The sequence below is a fragment of the Poecilia latipinna genome, unplaced genomic scaffold (assembly GCF_001443285.1).
Source record: "Poecilia latipinna isolate Pla-1442-1.1 unplaced genomic scaffold, P_latipinna-1.0 Scaffold1043, whole genome shotgun sequence".
Classification (NCBI taxonomy): Eukaryota; Metazoa; Chordata; class Actinopteri; order Cyprinodontiformes; family Poeciliidae; genus Poecilia; species Poecilia latipinna.
Genome location: NW_015113659.1, coordinates 99,079 through 112,894, shown reverse-complemented (window position 1 = coordinate 112,894; position 13,816 = coordinate 99,079). Strand labels below are relative to the sequence as shown.

At 39.6% G+C, this 13,816-nt stretch overlaps 1 protein-coding gene across 2 annotated transcripts; it reads left to right on the top strand.

Moving 5' to 3' along the window:
• Positions 1 to 244: 244 nt before the first annotated feature.
• osbp2a (oxysterol binding protein 2a) lies at positions 245 to 12,696 on the top strand. Of its 2 annotated transcripts, XM_015051387.1 has the most exons (14): positions 245 to 753; positions 1,849 to 2,054; positions 5,420 to 5,670; positions 5,806 to 5,974; positions 7,472 to 7,592; positions 8,319 to 8,385; positions 9,012 to 9,149; positions 9,250 to 9,495; positions 9,622 to 9,742; positions 10,033 to 10,136; positions 10,239 to 10,334; positions 10,995 to 11,179; positions 11,272 to 11,492; positions 12,143 to 12,696. In XM_015051387.1, the coding sequence occupies exons 1-14, from the start codon at positions 593 to 595 to the stop codon at positions 12,283 to 12,285; spliced, it is 2,229 nt and encodes a 742-aa protein (XP_014906873.1). In that variant the 5' UTR covers positions 245 to 592; the 3' UTR covers positions 12,286 to 12,696. The 2 variants fall into 2 exon arrangements, with proteins under 2 accessions (XP_014906873.1, XP_014906874.1); XM_015051388.1 differs by lacking the exon at positions 245 to 753 and having other exon boundaries at positions 1,937 to 2,054; positions 5,452 to 5,670.
• The last annotated feature ends 1,120 nt before the right edge of the window (positions 12,697 to 13,816 follow it).

Here is a 13,816-nt window from a genome sequence, read left to right as displayed (position 1 = left end):
TATGGGGGGATAGTGAACTCTGGCTGACCTAAAAAATAATTTTTAATATCTCAGAAACCAAAATTGCACAAACGAACATTTTAACGGCACAAACGGAGCACTAACCATTCAGAGTATTTGCTGCATTTTTTTTTTTTTTTTTTGACGTGGGTGGGGTGTCGGCTTCACACAGCTCAGAAAGCTCCATATGTCAAGCGCGTGCACAAACACTCACAAACTCACACGCACGCGCGCATACACGTACAGCGAGGGAGAGAAGGGGAAATGTGCATCCATAAGCTACAATCCTGTAATAAGGACGTCATCTTGTTCTCCCTTCTCCAGCGTTTACGGGCTTTATTAGCAGTGCATTACAATGCAGTATTTGTGGTTCAGTATTTCTTTCTTATCTAAAAAATACCAGAGTGACCATTTTTAAAATAGGTCCGCGTCACTTCACATGGACGCACAGAAACAACTGCAGGCTAACGGCACACTACAGTCTGCGTGCTGCTGCTGCTAGCTAAAGGTACAGCTGTTTACAACTCTACACCAGCTGCACCGTCTCCCCGTCCATCCCGCCGGAGGGACGCGGACAGCCTAGAGGGGACAGATGAACGAGCTGGTGAAGAGCTTGCCCTCCCCGACTCTCCCGGGGCTCCACCTGCCTTGTCTGGACACCCACAAGGGCTGGCTCTTCAAATGGACCAACTACCTGAAGGGCTACCAGCGGCGCTGGTTCGTCCTCAGCAACGGCCTGCTGTCCTATTACAGGTAACGGTTTCTAACGGTTAGGGCTCCACCCAATAGACATGGTGTTTCTTCAGTTAGAAAACGGAATTATTAACACCACATTTGTAAAGATGATGTCATACAGTTTTGTTTTTTTTGTGATTATTGGGGGGGATATAAAATCAAACTTTTAGTCTTTTCTGACTGAATTAGAGTCCCAAATTGTCCCCAAAACACAAAAAAGGAACTACTACTACCTCAACTGGGGTGGCATCCTTCCATAAAACAATTTTTATTTAATGTGACTGCACAGTCAGAATATTATTGAAAAGTTCATTTATTTCAGTATCTGAAATCACAAAGTGAAACACATTTCACAGATTATTTACACACCGAATTATATCTTCATCCAATGAAAACATGTCACCTAAGATTAGAAGTAAATAGACTTGTTTCATTTAGCATCTTTCACAGGTGAAAAACCACAGGTGCTTTATAATCGTAATGAGCTCAGACAGAAGATGCATATAAACGCAAAAGCATTTAAAATCTTACTGCATAAAACCAGTTGAAATCCAGATTTAACAAATGAGTCTTCAACTGCTTCTTAAACGAATCAACTGAATGAAAACTTCGCAAAGTTGTAGGCAAAGCATTATATGGTAAATCTCTGAAGTCATCCAAATATACTGACATATTCAGATTCAGTTATAAATAAATAAAATTTGATAACATTTTCAATAATGCAAGTTACCTGTAAGTTAGGTTATCCATCTAAGGAAGCATGTGGTGACTGTAGGAAGAAACCTCTCCCTTTTGACAGGAAAAAAAAGTGTACATCTGCTGCGACTAAGTTGGTGTTGAGAGGACAGAACTTGGACACAAAAGAGAAAACAGATCTAGAGTTATTTCATTGGAAACAAAAACGGTACACTGAGATAATAGTTGCAATAGCTCCATTTGTAGTTCCCTCGAGGAATGTGACACGGGTAATCAGGGAGGTGCCGAGCTAGTAATACTATCAAGACAACAGATAAGATTTTAGAAATATGTCTGTTTTGCAGAGACAACTTTTATTTTTGTTCTTCTTTCATACAACTTCTATTAACATCTCAGTCTGAGTTGTTTTTCCATCAGGACTCAGGCAGAGATGGCGCACACTTGCAGAGGCACCATTCCCCTGGCGAAAGCTCACATCGAGGTGGGTGACACCTGTCACTTCGTGTTAACCAGCGGAGGCCGAACCTACCATCTGAAGGCCACATCTGAGGGAGAGTGTCAGAGATGGGTGTCAGCCCTGCAACAAGCAAAGGCTAATGCCACGCTCCTGGTGCATCACTCAGGTAAGACTAATTTTTTTCCCTATTTGATACATCTTCACCAATATATTGTGATAAAATGTAATCATTTTGGAAATATTATTGTATTATTTTTTTATTCTGTGTTAATACAGACTGCCTGACCTATAAAGCAGTCTTTTTAAAGAAGCAATACAGTTCTGATAACTAACCCACTTTCTCAGAAGCCTATATTTCAGCATTTGAAGTGTAATTTCAACATCTGAACATCAGGGGGCAGTGTTACCAAACTATCTGTGACGAGACCAATTAAAGGCAAAAGGATATTTCTTTTGAAATAAAATTTTCTTTTGCTACGAACATGATTATATGTCATATAATATTAAAACGAATGGGATGTGAATCAAATGAGAAAATACTGAATTTATTAACTCTTCATTTGGAATACAAGTCAAATAAAAATCATATAGATGTGCAACCACCACCTCCCCCTCCACTCTGCAGCCTATCTCCTACCCTGTCTCCTTCAGTGTGGCAGTGAGTGCTGAATGAAATGACCTTCCTCTCCTGACTCCTCCTCCTCCTCCTCCTCCGGTAGCAGGAGTGGTAAAGAAAAAAAAGGAAAGAGAGAGGGAGAGGCATAGCAGGCATGTGTGAGAGGCTTTCATTGAAATATTTTTCCACTCATGGACCGTAAGGAGATAGGAGTGCATCTTTTTCAATGAGTGTCGCCTTGTAAGTAAGATTTTTTTTTTTTTTAAGTATATTCAGCAGAATAGGATTCCAGGTAGATCTTATGGTCTTCATGTTTTTTGGGGGGGTTTAATTTGTGATTCTTTTATTGCCCCACACGAGTGTCTTATTGTTGAATTAATTTAGTTTCACCGTTGTGTGGGTAGAGCCAGGTTTAATGGTGTCAAAATGACAGTCGGTTTAAAAAGTAGGCTGCTAAATGCAGCAGTTGCACAAATCAATGCCTCAAGAAGGGGCATTGATTCCTTTCCTACAGCACTCTTCAGTGTTGTAGGAAAGGGTTGTACCTGCAAGATGCAAATCAATGTTTTACTTGAAGATTTGGTTTTTGTGTCGGTTGTTACAGCCTGATTTGTAAACCTAGTTCTGGATCCCATCTGAGGTCACAGACAGTTCAGAAATCACAATATGCTTTGTTTTCTGTTTTCAATTTTGAACGGCTTAGTGGATGCTCATTTTATCTGGCTCTACGGTAAGCAGGGGTGCAAATCCTGGTGCGTTTTGGTGAGGTGATTACAGATTACCCTTCCATAAGCAGCTGCAGGGCTCAGTCCCAGAGCAGATTAATTGGCTGGAAGGATCAGAACAGCAGTAATTAAGTGGAGCTCGCAGAAGAAGTGAGGCACTTATTGTGTGATATCCGTCACATGCTTTGCATTTGTGAGTCTGTAAAAATAGGCGTGCAAACGCACAGATTGATTCTCCTCCCACTCCATGTCCGTTATGACGCTCCCTTTATCACCTGTGGGTGTCTTCTTGTGATTTAACTATGAGTCACCGTTTGCTCTCAGGCTCTCCTGTGACTCTCGTGGAAAAAACAACCCATTGCTGCACTCACCAGCCCTGTGTGTCATTCCCCTACACATCCATCACAGTTCCAGGATGAGCTTAATGGCTTTGCATCTCCACATGAACATGTTGGATGGCAGATGGCCTCAGAGAACTCGATTTCTTACCACCTTGAGCAGCAGAAATCTGCTAGATGTGGGTCATGGAACCATTACAGCTTGAAATATTTTTCACTCTTATTTTTAATCATTTTTCTCCAGGGACTTCACTAATCCAGTTTGCCCTGATTATGTGCGTGTGTGTGTGTGTTTTTTTCTTCCCCCTTTAATAGGGTTTGGTAGTTTGTCTCCATGCTTTTGAACTCGTACACCGAACTACAATGGCCTAGAATCAAACTATGCACTTACGTTTCCTGGGATTTATCATGCAGTGTTTTGTTTAGCAGAGAAAGTTTTGACCTAGATAATTTTATTACATTGTGTATGTTTATAAGATGCATTATTTCAATGATAGGACTTTTCATACTTTTGCTCTCTTTTATTTTTTTATTTTTTTTTTAATAATCCAAGGCAAAAAAAAAAACAACATATTTTTAAAGTAACCTAATCAGTGGTAATCTCAAATTTCTATATTTTAAGTAACGGGAACAGCACTACATTAGATTATAGCAGATATCAATTTTTAAGGCGTTAAACTAAATTAAAAGCTGTTTTCATTCAGAAGTATGTGCCCCTCTTGCACTTCTCTGCATTGTGTTGCGTAACTACCATAAACTAGTGTATTTTGGTGAGATTTTATGTGACAAACTAACTCAAATTATTATAATTTGGCAGTGGAATAGACACTGAAAACAGAAGCTTTTCATTTTTTTATGGATAAAATATCTAAAAACTGAAGCGTTCATTTATATTAAATGCGAAATAGACCAAGAGGCTCAGTAAACACCAATGTCCCAGTCTTGTAATAGATTCTTGTTTGGATTTTGTCTGATCCTATTGGCAAACTTCCACCCCTGTCCTCTGCAGCCTCCAACAGGCTTTCTACCAGGATTGTCAGTGTGATGTGTTCCTTTTCCTCCAGACGTTGAGGTCACTATGCTGCTTGTTTACTCATTTTTTCCTATAAAAATTTTTGGCTTTCATGAAAGAGTTGAACTGAGATCAAATTACAGAAAAGTGGAGTCTGGTTACTAGTTAGGGGTATCCAAGAGACTGTAATGTAATTATTTTTTTTTGAGTAAATAATCACAAAAACCACTATTGTCCTTCCACTTGAAAATGATACGCCACTTTGTATGGCTCTATCAGATAAAATCCAGATGAAACATTTTGAAGTTTGTGGTTGTAATGTGACAAAATGTTCAAAAGTTCAAGGAGAATGAAACACTATATTGTAAATATGCCTTGTAATGCTTAGTAATCAATCCAGTCTCCTTGAAACGCTCTGAAAGGACTAAAGACTCGCAGCTCGGCTCATGCCAGCCAAAGGAAGAGAGAGAGAGAAGAGAGGAGGAAAAGGGGTAATGCGTCATCCTTTTTTCTCTCTCCATCTAAAAATAGCCTTGCCTCCTGATTGCATATGCCCACGTTTCCAAGGCAACAGTGTTCATTCACAGCTTTCCGATATTTTGGAAGATGGGTTGTTTAGAGATCAGGGTGTGAAGTGCTATTATCCTTTCCCATCCGTTTCCCATTAACTCGTCTCATTCTGTGTTTAGAGCATTTAAAGCATCTTTTGTTAGTCTGTCTCATGACAGACGACTGTGCTGTCTGCTCCAATCTGGAATCTCATCATCAACACACAGATTGTTCAGACATATTTTGAATCGGTCAGTTTTTAAACTGCTACACTGGTGTCTCTGTGTGAAGATGACTCAGGAGATGAAACCCCTGTGCCTCAGGAGGACCGTGCCCTCACCCAAGGAGCGCTGCAGTCCCTGGCCACCAAGTTGGAGGATCTGAGCACCTGTAATGAGCTGATCGGAAAGCACGGCGCCGCTCTCCAGCGCTCCCTCAGCGAACTTGAAGACCTGCGTGGGCCCACCGAAGGCACGGACAAAGTGAAAGCCGTTAATGAGCGAGCCACCCTCTTCCGCATCACCTCTAATGCTATGATCAATGTGAGTTCACACAGCTCATACCTCTGCTGGTGCAAAGACTAAAACTGATTAGCTGCCGATGTCTTAGTGAGGGAGACTGTAGCGAGGCCTCAGAGTTCGCCATGTGCTTTGAGGTTTGTTGTGTTCACACCTCAGGCTTGTCGGGACTTTTTGGATGTGGCGGAATCTCACAGCCGGCGGTGGCAGAAGGCTCTGCACTATGAGAGAGAACAGCGCCACCATCTGGAGGAGACCATTGAACAGTTAGCCAAACAGCACAACAGCCTGGAGAGAGCGTGGAGGGAGAATCCCACCTCATATACAGGTGAGACATCGCTGCCATCGCCACATAGATGAACATCTAGTACCTACGATGTGCAAAGTGTGTGTAAGAATACTGCTACTTATAGCTGCTGGTTTGGTTTGACAAAGAACAGATTGTTGAAGAAGAGTTGAATTACATTCAAGTCATCTAATTTTAATAAATCCTTAAAAATCTACCTGAAACATGAATAATCTTTATTCCACACTTAAAGAACTTGATTTTACATATTGCCACCCCTTAAATAACAATCTCTAGTGTATTATCTCTAGTCTATTATAGGTGTTAGTTCAATTAATTTGTTAAAAATGCATTTACATAATTACTTTCAACTCATTTTCAGGAACAAAAACAAAACCAAAGTCTCATTTAAATGTTTTTCCTCTTTCACTGGTCACACTTTTGTTTTACTTGGTGGTTTAAAGTATTGAAAAGTTTTTAGATGTTAATTTTAACATGCTTTATGTTGAAGCTGATGGGATACTATGTTGATGTAAAAACTATCTTGTATAACTTAACCAAGTAACTGCAATACTTGGTTTTATGTTATTGAATGAGACACGTTTGATAAAGCTTCGACTCCTATATGTTAAAATCTACAAATTACAACTCTCTGATTTGATTATATTATTTCATCATTACTTTTGTTCTGTTCCCAATCAGAACAAAGTGAATGCCTTTATATGTTCTGAGTAAATAATCAACATATCGACCATCATTATAAGTTCCAACTAAACATGCAGAGTCTTACTAAAGTTTCTTACATAAATTGAATTATTTTCTTATTGCATCAACAATATCACATGGAATCATGTGGTGAAAACAGGGATGCTTTATTATAGTTAAAAGGTGTTGTTTTCATAACTTTCTTTAGAGTATATTTCAATTATTTCCAGCAAGCTGAGACTTTAACTGTGGCCTAATTTAAATTGACTGAAATCTGTTTTGGTCCAGTGATTGTCAATATGCATAAATTCTTTTTTCAAGCATTTCAGGTAAAAAACTTGTTTAAAACTGTACAAAAAAGCTGCACTTAAAACTATATTACTTTTGGTTGACTTCCCTGTCTATACAATTTAATTATGATAAAGTACAGATAATTCTGATAAGTTACATTTACAGGTAAACCAAACTTAGTTATTTTTTTTTTTTTGTTTTTCTGCAGTACCCTGACACTGACCCTTACCAAGCTACACACAGTTGTTTGATTAAATAAAGCCACTATTACCTTCTATTTTAAATGTTCCACATCCACAGTCCTGCTAGCTTCAAATTGTTTACAATAAACACTAAAGAGAACTCTCTCAGTAATTATCTTCTGACATTTCTCATGATTCAACATTTTAATCGCAATATTAACCCAAAACAATTTAGAGCTCATGCTTTGACAGCAAAATGTACCAGCAGTCTCTATTATAAACAATTTTTGCAAAATACAAACTGACAATCCTTGGACATTGAAGCCTTTTATGCTAACCTGTCCCACGTTTGCTCCTGCAGGTGTGGAGCGGTCTCAAGAGGGGGATGCGAGTGATGAAAATGAAGAAGCGGAGTTCTTTGATGCCATGGAGGATGCCCCTTCATTCATAACTGTGACTACCACTGGAAATATCCAACACAAGTAGGGAGCATCACGTTCAGCAGTTCGGCAATGACTTCAGCTAGAGCTGTGCTTTAGCTACAGTAACAGACCTTGACATGCAGTCAGGTGATGTAGGTGAGGCAGTGCCTCACCTGTCATCTACACATATGCTACACATGCTGATGTCTGTCTAACATATTTAATGAATATGTGACATATTTAGTCTTTCTGATAAACTATAAATGCACAGTGAAATGTGCAGGGTGAGGCAGGAAGTATCATGCTGCACTGGTAGAGGGCAGTGCTGAGCTCCTCTTCTATGAACTGAGAATACTGAAAATGATCAGGAAAAATACAAAAAATACATTTAGAATTGAACTAGTCCAGGATGACTGTAGTCATTGGTGATTATCTCCATTAAAGCAGCCAAGTTTTTAAAAATGAAGGCAAAGAATATTTTTACAACAGAGGAAAGACGCATGGACTTTGTATACAAATATAAGTAAAATCATAAATTTCATTTTATATATAAAAAAAAAAATCGGCCCAAAACAAGAAAAAATTTTTTTTGACAGAATGTTAAATATTAAATTTTTTGTTTTTGCTAATATATTGTTGAACGGCATGCAGTTGATTGGAACATATTTAAAAGCTGCTAAAACTAAATGTTCCAATTATGAAATATAATATTCTATTTTGAGTTTTATTCTCACTGCATGTCTCTGGTAACTAGTATTACCTTTCTGTCCCACTGCCTTATTTTAGGCGCTCAGGCAGTAACCAGAGTATGATGAGTGGAGGAATGCCCAATGACTGGACTCTCAATGAAAGTGTAAGTCCAAACTATAGTAACACTGAATGTCAAACGTGTCTCTTTATTTTAATGTGTAAAAGTATTTTTACCTTTTTAACTAGTTCACATTTTGTCATGTTATGAATGCAAATATCCGCCTTCCCATCAACTCTGACTAGCTTTCTTGTTTTTGCTGAAGAAAACCGTTTCCACAGCTTGATGCTGCCACCACCATGTTTAACACCTACTCGTAGCCTTTTGTATTCAGTCCAAAAAGATAAATATTGATGAGCACCTTCTTAAGCATGTTTAATATGTATACTACATGGTTTATTGTACTCTGTAAACAAGAGCTCTTATAGCTTTACGTTAACAGTGGTCAAGAGTGCACAACTAATAAATTTCCTCTCAACAGATTCTGATACATTCTGTTACTTAATTTTACTTTTGAGTATCGCAGTAAAAGAGGCTGAATACAAATTTAAACCAAAGTTTTTTAGACTTTTACTAGCTATAGTTAGCCTGTCCCTTCACTATTATTAACTACTTCATGTCAGTTTTGTCCCATAAAATCCAAATAAATATATTGATGTTGACAAGGTTGTGAAAAAAATTCAAGAGGGAGTTCTTATGTAAAATATGTATATTTTTTTTGTTATTTAAAGGACACATCAGGCACAAACCAGATGCAGCTACGAAGAACAAGACGCAATCGTATCCCCGACAAACCAAACTACTCCCTCAACTTGTGGAGCATCATGAAAAACTGTATCGGAAAGGACCTATCCAAGATTCCCATGCCTGTAAATCAAAACACTATTTTGCACATTTTAGAATTAGGAAGCAGGCTCTTCTTTTGATACTCTAGAGGTGACTTTCTTCAAATGGCATGCCTTCTTGCAGGTAAACTTCAACGAGCCGCTGTCGATGCTGCAGCGCCTGACGGAGGATTTGGAGTACAGCGAGCTGCTGGACCGGGCGGCTCGCTGCGACTCGTCCCTGGAGCAGATGTGCCTCGTGGCCGCCTTTTCCGTCTCTTCCTACTCAACCACAGTCCATCGAACCGCCAAGCCCTTCAACCCTCTGCTGGGGGAGACTTACGAGCTGGACCGATGGGAGGAGTACGGCTATCGCTCCATCTCTGAGCAGGCAAGACATAAACACAGCCATCCATTGTGACTTTCTGTCACCGCACATTTAGTTTATCCATCTGAGTATTCAAATGATGCGATAGCTTGACAGTTAATGAGTTTCACTGATACCGTTCAATCTCAGGTCAGCCATCATCCACCAGCTGCGGCCCACCATGTGGTGTCAGAGCGAGGATGGACTTTGTGGCAGTACATAACTATTGATAGCAAGTTTCGTGGGAAATATATTTCTGTCGTGCCGTTAGGTAAGCAGCAGTTAGCAGCAAATAAAGCAGCACCTTCTATTTACCCCAATCTTATAAAATGTTATAGAAGATGCGCTGTGTTCCTCTTGGCAAAAATATTAAGAGATGGAATCTGTCACAGATTTCTTTAACAAACTGTTTTTCATTGATTTGGCTTAAAGTTAATGTTCATGTTATAGATGTATTTTTATAAAGTTTTCCAAAGGTGGCAATAAGATGCTGTGTTAAACATTAGCCACATTTATTCTACAAAAGAATCCAGACTGATGGTGGTTTGGTGTTCACCACAGGTAACATTCACCTGCAGTTCCACTCAAGTGGAAACCATTATGTGTGGAGCAAAGTGACTTCCACGGTGCACAACATCATTGTAGGGAAACTGTGGATCGATCAGGTGGGTTTCGGCTTATGAGAGAAATCACAACTGAAGAAGTAAAGCGGAAGCTCTTCCATATTATATCTGATGCATCTCTTCCTCTTCCTGTCCACATGTCAGTCTGGAGAAATTGACATTATGAACACCACCACGAAGGACACCTGCCGTCTCAAATTCTCTCCATACAGCTACTTCTCCAGGGAAGTTCCACGAAAAGTACGTTTCAGCTACAGACAAGGAGTCACTAAACATGAAGTAGCCAGCAGTTTTGATACAAAGCAGAAAATGCATCTAAATGTGGTTCCTGCATATTTTCCAAGTCAATATAAAACAATTTTCTACACTCTGCATCAGGTTTTGAGTTCCAGGCATAAGGAAAGAAGTAAGGACCAGGAAAGATTGAAAGACCACAAATGAAGGAAAGAACAGCAAAGAAAGGATTTTTGTGATTGATAAAGGGTTCTTTATATGAGGAATGTTACAGACCTTCCTCATATTAACAAGAATCCTCTTTAAAAAAACTGTCAGAGGCCTTTTCAGAGCTGCTGAAACAAAGACAGGTACAGAAAATCTATCCTGCCTAAAGCCATCAGCATCTACAACTATTTGAAGAACTTTGAATAATGACTTGCTACAAAATGATTTCTGCATTTAACTAAAGAGAGAGAGGGAGGAAAGACGAGGGATAAAGAAAAAGTCAAAGAAGGAAGGAATAAAAGACAAGATTTGATTGATGGTACACTTGATATTTATCACAATGAGATGCATATTTATTTTTTTCCCAGCCAAAAAATAAACATAAATGTACTTTTCCAGACTTTTAAGCAGTCCAGTGTAGCCAGATCTTGTTCATGCTTCTTTCTTCTCGTTCTCCAGGTGACCGGCGTGGTGGAGGACGGAGAGGGAACAGCCCATTACATCCTGTCAGGGACCTGGGATGACAAAATGGAAAGCGCAAAAATAGTGGAAAGCAGCCGGGGATGTGGAGGCTCTGAAGGCAAACAAAAAACTGTGTATCAGACTCTTCAGCCCAAACTCCTGTGGAAAAAATACCCTCTTCCGTGGGTTTCTGAAATCTAAAACTTTGCTCCCTAATCTACATGACTGTTTGAGCACACATTTGAAGACTCTTCTTTTCTGCATCTCTTCTCAGAGACAATGCAGAGAACATGCACTATTTCTCCGCCCTGGCACTGACCTTGAACGAGCCGGAGGACGGCGTTGCCCCAACCGACAGCCGTCTGCGACCGGACCAGCGGCTGATGGAGGCGGGCTTGTGGGACGAGGCGAACATCGAGAAGCAGCGGCTTGAGGACCACCAGAGGATGGAGAGGAAAAGAAGGGAGGCGCAAGCTAATCAGGCCCTGGAGGAAGGTGAGTACTTGGACCCTAGAAACCATAACATTTGTGTTTGGTTCCTTTTACTCTGATACCCCAGTGCAACTGCAGAAGTCACCTGATTAGCAAACAAAGTCTACCTTTTGGGAACTTGACCTCAGTAAAGCAGAGTATTACCACAGTTAGGTTATAAAACAATATTTAAAATCTTTCAGCATCTCCCGTAGCACAGTTCACTCCTTTAATAGAAAGACAATCTCTCTACGTTTCTCTCCACAGTGAGTCATGGTGGTGGCAGCATTATGCTGTGGGGAGGCTTTTCTGGAGTAGGGAAAGAGAAGTTGGTGATGAGGGGTAGATGGATAAATAAATAAAGGATTTGAGACTGCAGGAGGAACCGTAGTTTTAAACATGCTGTCAGAGATACAGCGGAAGTTTAGATTGAGGTGTATATACATGCGTTGGAATGGCCCAGTCAAAGTTCAGATGTAAATAAAATTGAGACTCTAGCTTCTTACTTATTACAAATTATGGACTTTTATTGCAGATTTCTAGTGATAAAATAGGGCTAAGGGCTTTAAAAATCATGAACTTCACATTGACTTTGTGTTCACAATATTTATATTTTGGAGGAAACAGCAATATCAAGCTTTCTCTTTCTCACAGTTGTTTACCTTTGCTTTCAGGGCAAGAGGTGGAAAGTTACCAGCCAGTGTGGTTTGAGATGAGAACAGACGAAAACACAGGAGAAGCAATGTGCATGTACAGAGGCGGCTACTGGGAAGCTAAAGAGAGACAAGACTGGAGTCACTGTCCTGAGATCTTCTAGGAGTCTGGTAGTTTTTTTTTTTTTTTGGTGGAGGGGTTAGGTGGGCTTAGATGAGCAGGTGGCAGTGGGTGAGATAGCTAACTCCTCTCAGCTTCTAAAGCACAAAACCTCCAGCTTCTACTTCCTGTGTATATGTGTTCCCTCCCTGTTACAGCTGTTCTACCAGGATGCATGGCTTCGGTTGATATACGCTTCCATGCTCTGCAGAACTTTTTATGTGAGCAGTTCAAGTTCTGTGTGCCTGTCTGCGAGTGTGAGTGGACTTTAGTTTACACAGAACCAACTTCAGCACAAAACACACCTAACTGAGTGTACATAGACGATCCCAGTGGCGTGGAGCTGCCTGGGTGTACAAGCACCAAATGTCCTGCTCTAATCAGAGATGGAGGATATCAGTCTTTGAAAGAGTGGGACAAAAGCCTTCTTCTGTGCTGTGAAGTTGTCTCAGCAGAGCATGATTTACTGATCCTTCACATTCTTTGTTGTTTTGTGCTAGTGTTTTTTTTAAAATTGCACAACAGTATCCTGCAGCACAAGCTGAACCCAGAGTGGCCTCTAAAAACAAGGACCTCGTTTCGTTGAGATGAGTGAGAGAAACTGTCAGTTTAACACTTCTAAGCTAGTTCCCTTCAAAAACAGATCAATGCAAAACCCCAGAGATCATGTATGACTGAACTAAAGGAGTTTTATTGAGTCATGACGAAATGAAAGCTGCAGTATTAGTGTAAATTAGTGCTAATCTTGGATGTCGGAAACGGCAAAGTGAAGATTTTTGTACATCTAACAGAGTATAAGAGAAGACGACTTTGATTTTTGACCCATTTGGGTGTCTAATCTAATTTGAGCAATTTCCAAAGCATTAGTCATTCCAGTAAAAGGCTAAACTGTACAAGTGTTTCAGAAATGTCCCTAATTTGTACAAATCTACAATTTCACAGCAAAAGCTTGCATTTTTTTGTCATCTGTCTACATATTATCTTCTACAAAGTACCATTTTCTTTTATTTTTTTTTAAAACAAAATACACAATTTATGAAAATATTCCAACCATTTCCTGAGAGCTCAGGTGATTCATACCACCATCACAGATTAAGCTTAATAACGTCACACAACTCAAGCAGAAAAAAAGTTACAAGCGTTTAAAGCCCTTAAAAGCACAGATGGCTTAACTTTCTAGATGAAACTGCCCTATTAAACTTAATGATGAGGGAGAACAGCTCAATTCATAATCCATGATTATTTTTTTTAGCCTATATGATCTATAAATGAGTTGTTTTGTCGAGGTAGACTGCTTTTGTGAACCAAACACTCTGTAAGGGGTTTAGTTGATAGGCAAATTGAACATGAAAGCACTTTAAAGAAACATTAAAGTCTGCTGGAATGTTTTTTAATAAAGCACATCATCTCAGATGAAACTAGTGGAATAATCCGATCTGATTAATCAGGATGTGAAGAGCCACTGTTCCCAACAGTGTTTGCGCCGTAGGACAGATACTGAGCACCTTTTAACAAATCCCATCCCATCAAGCTTG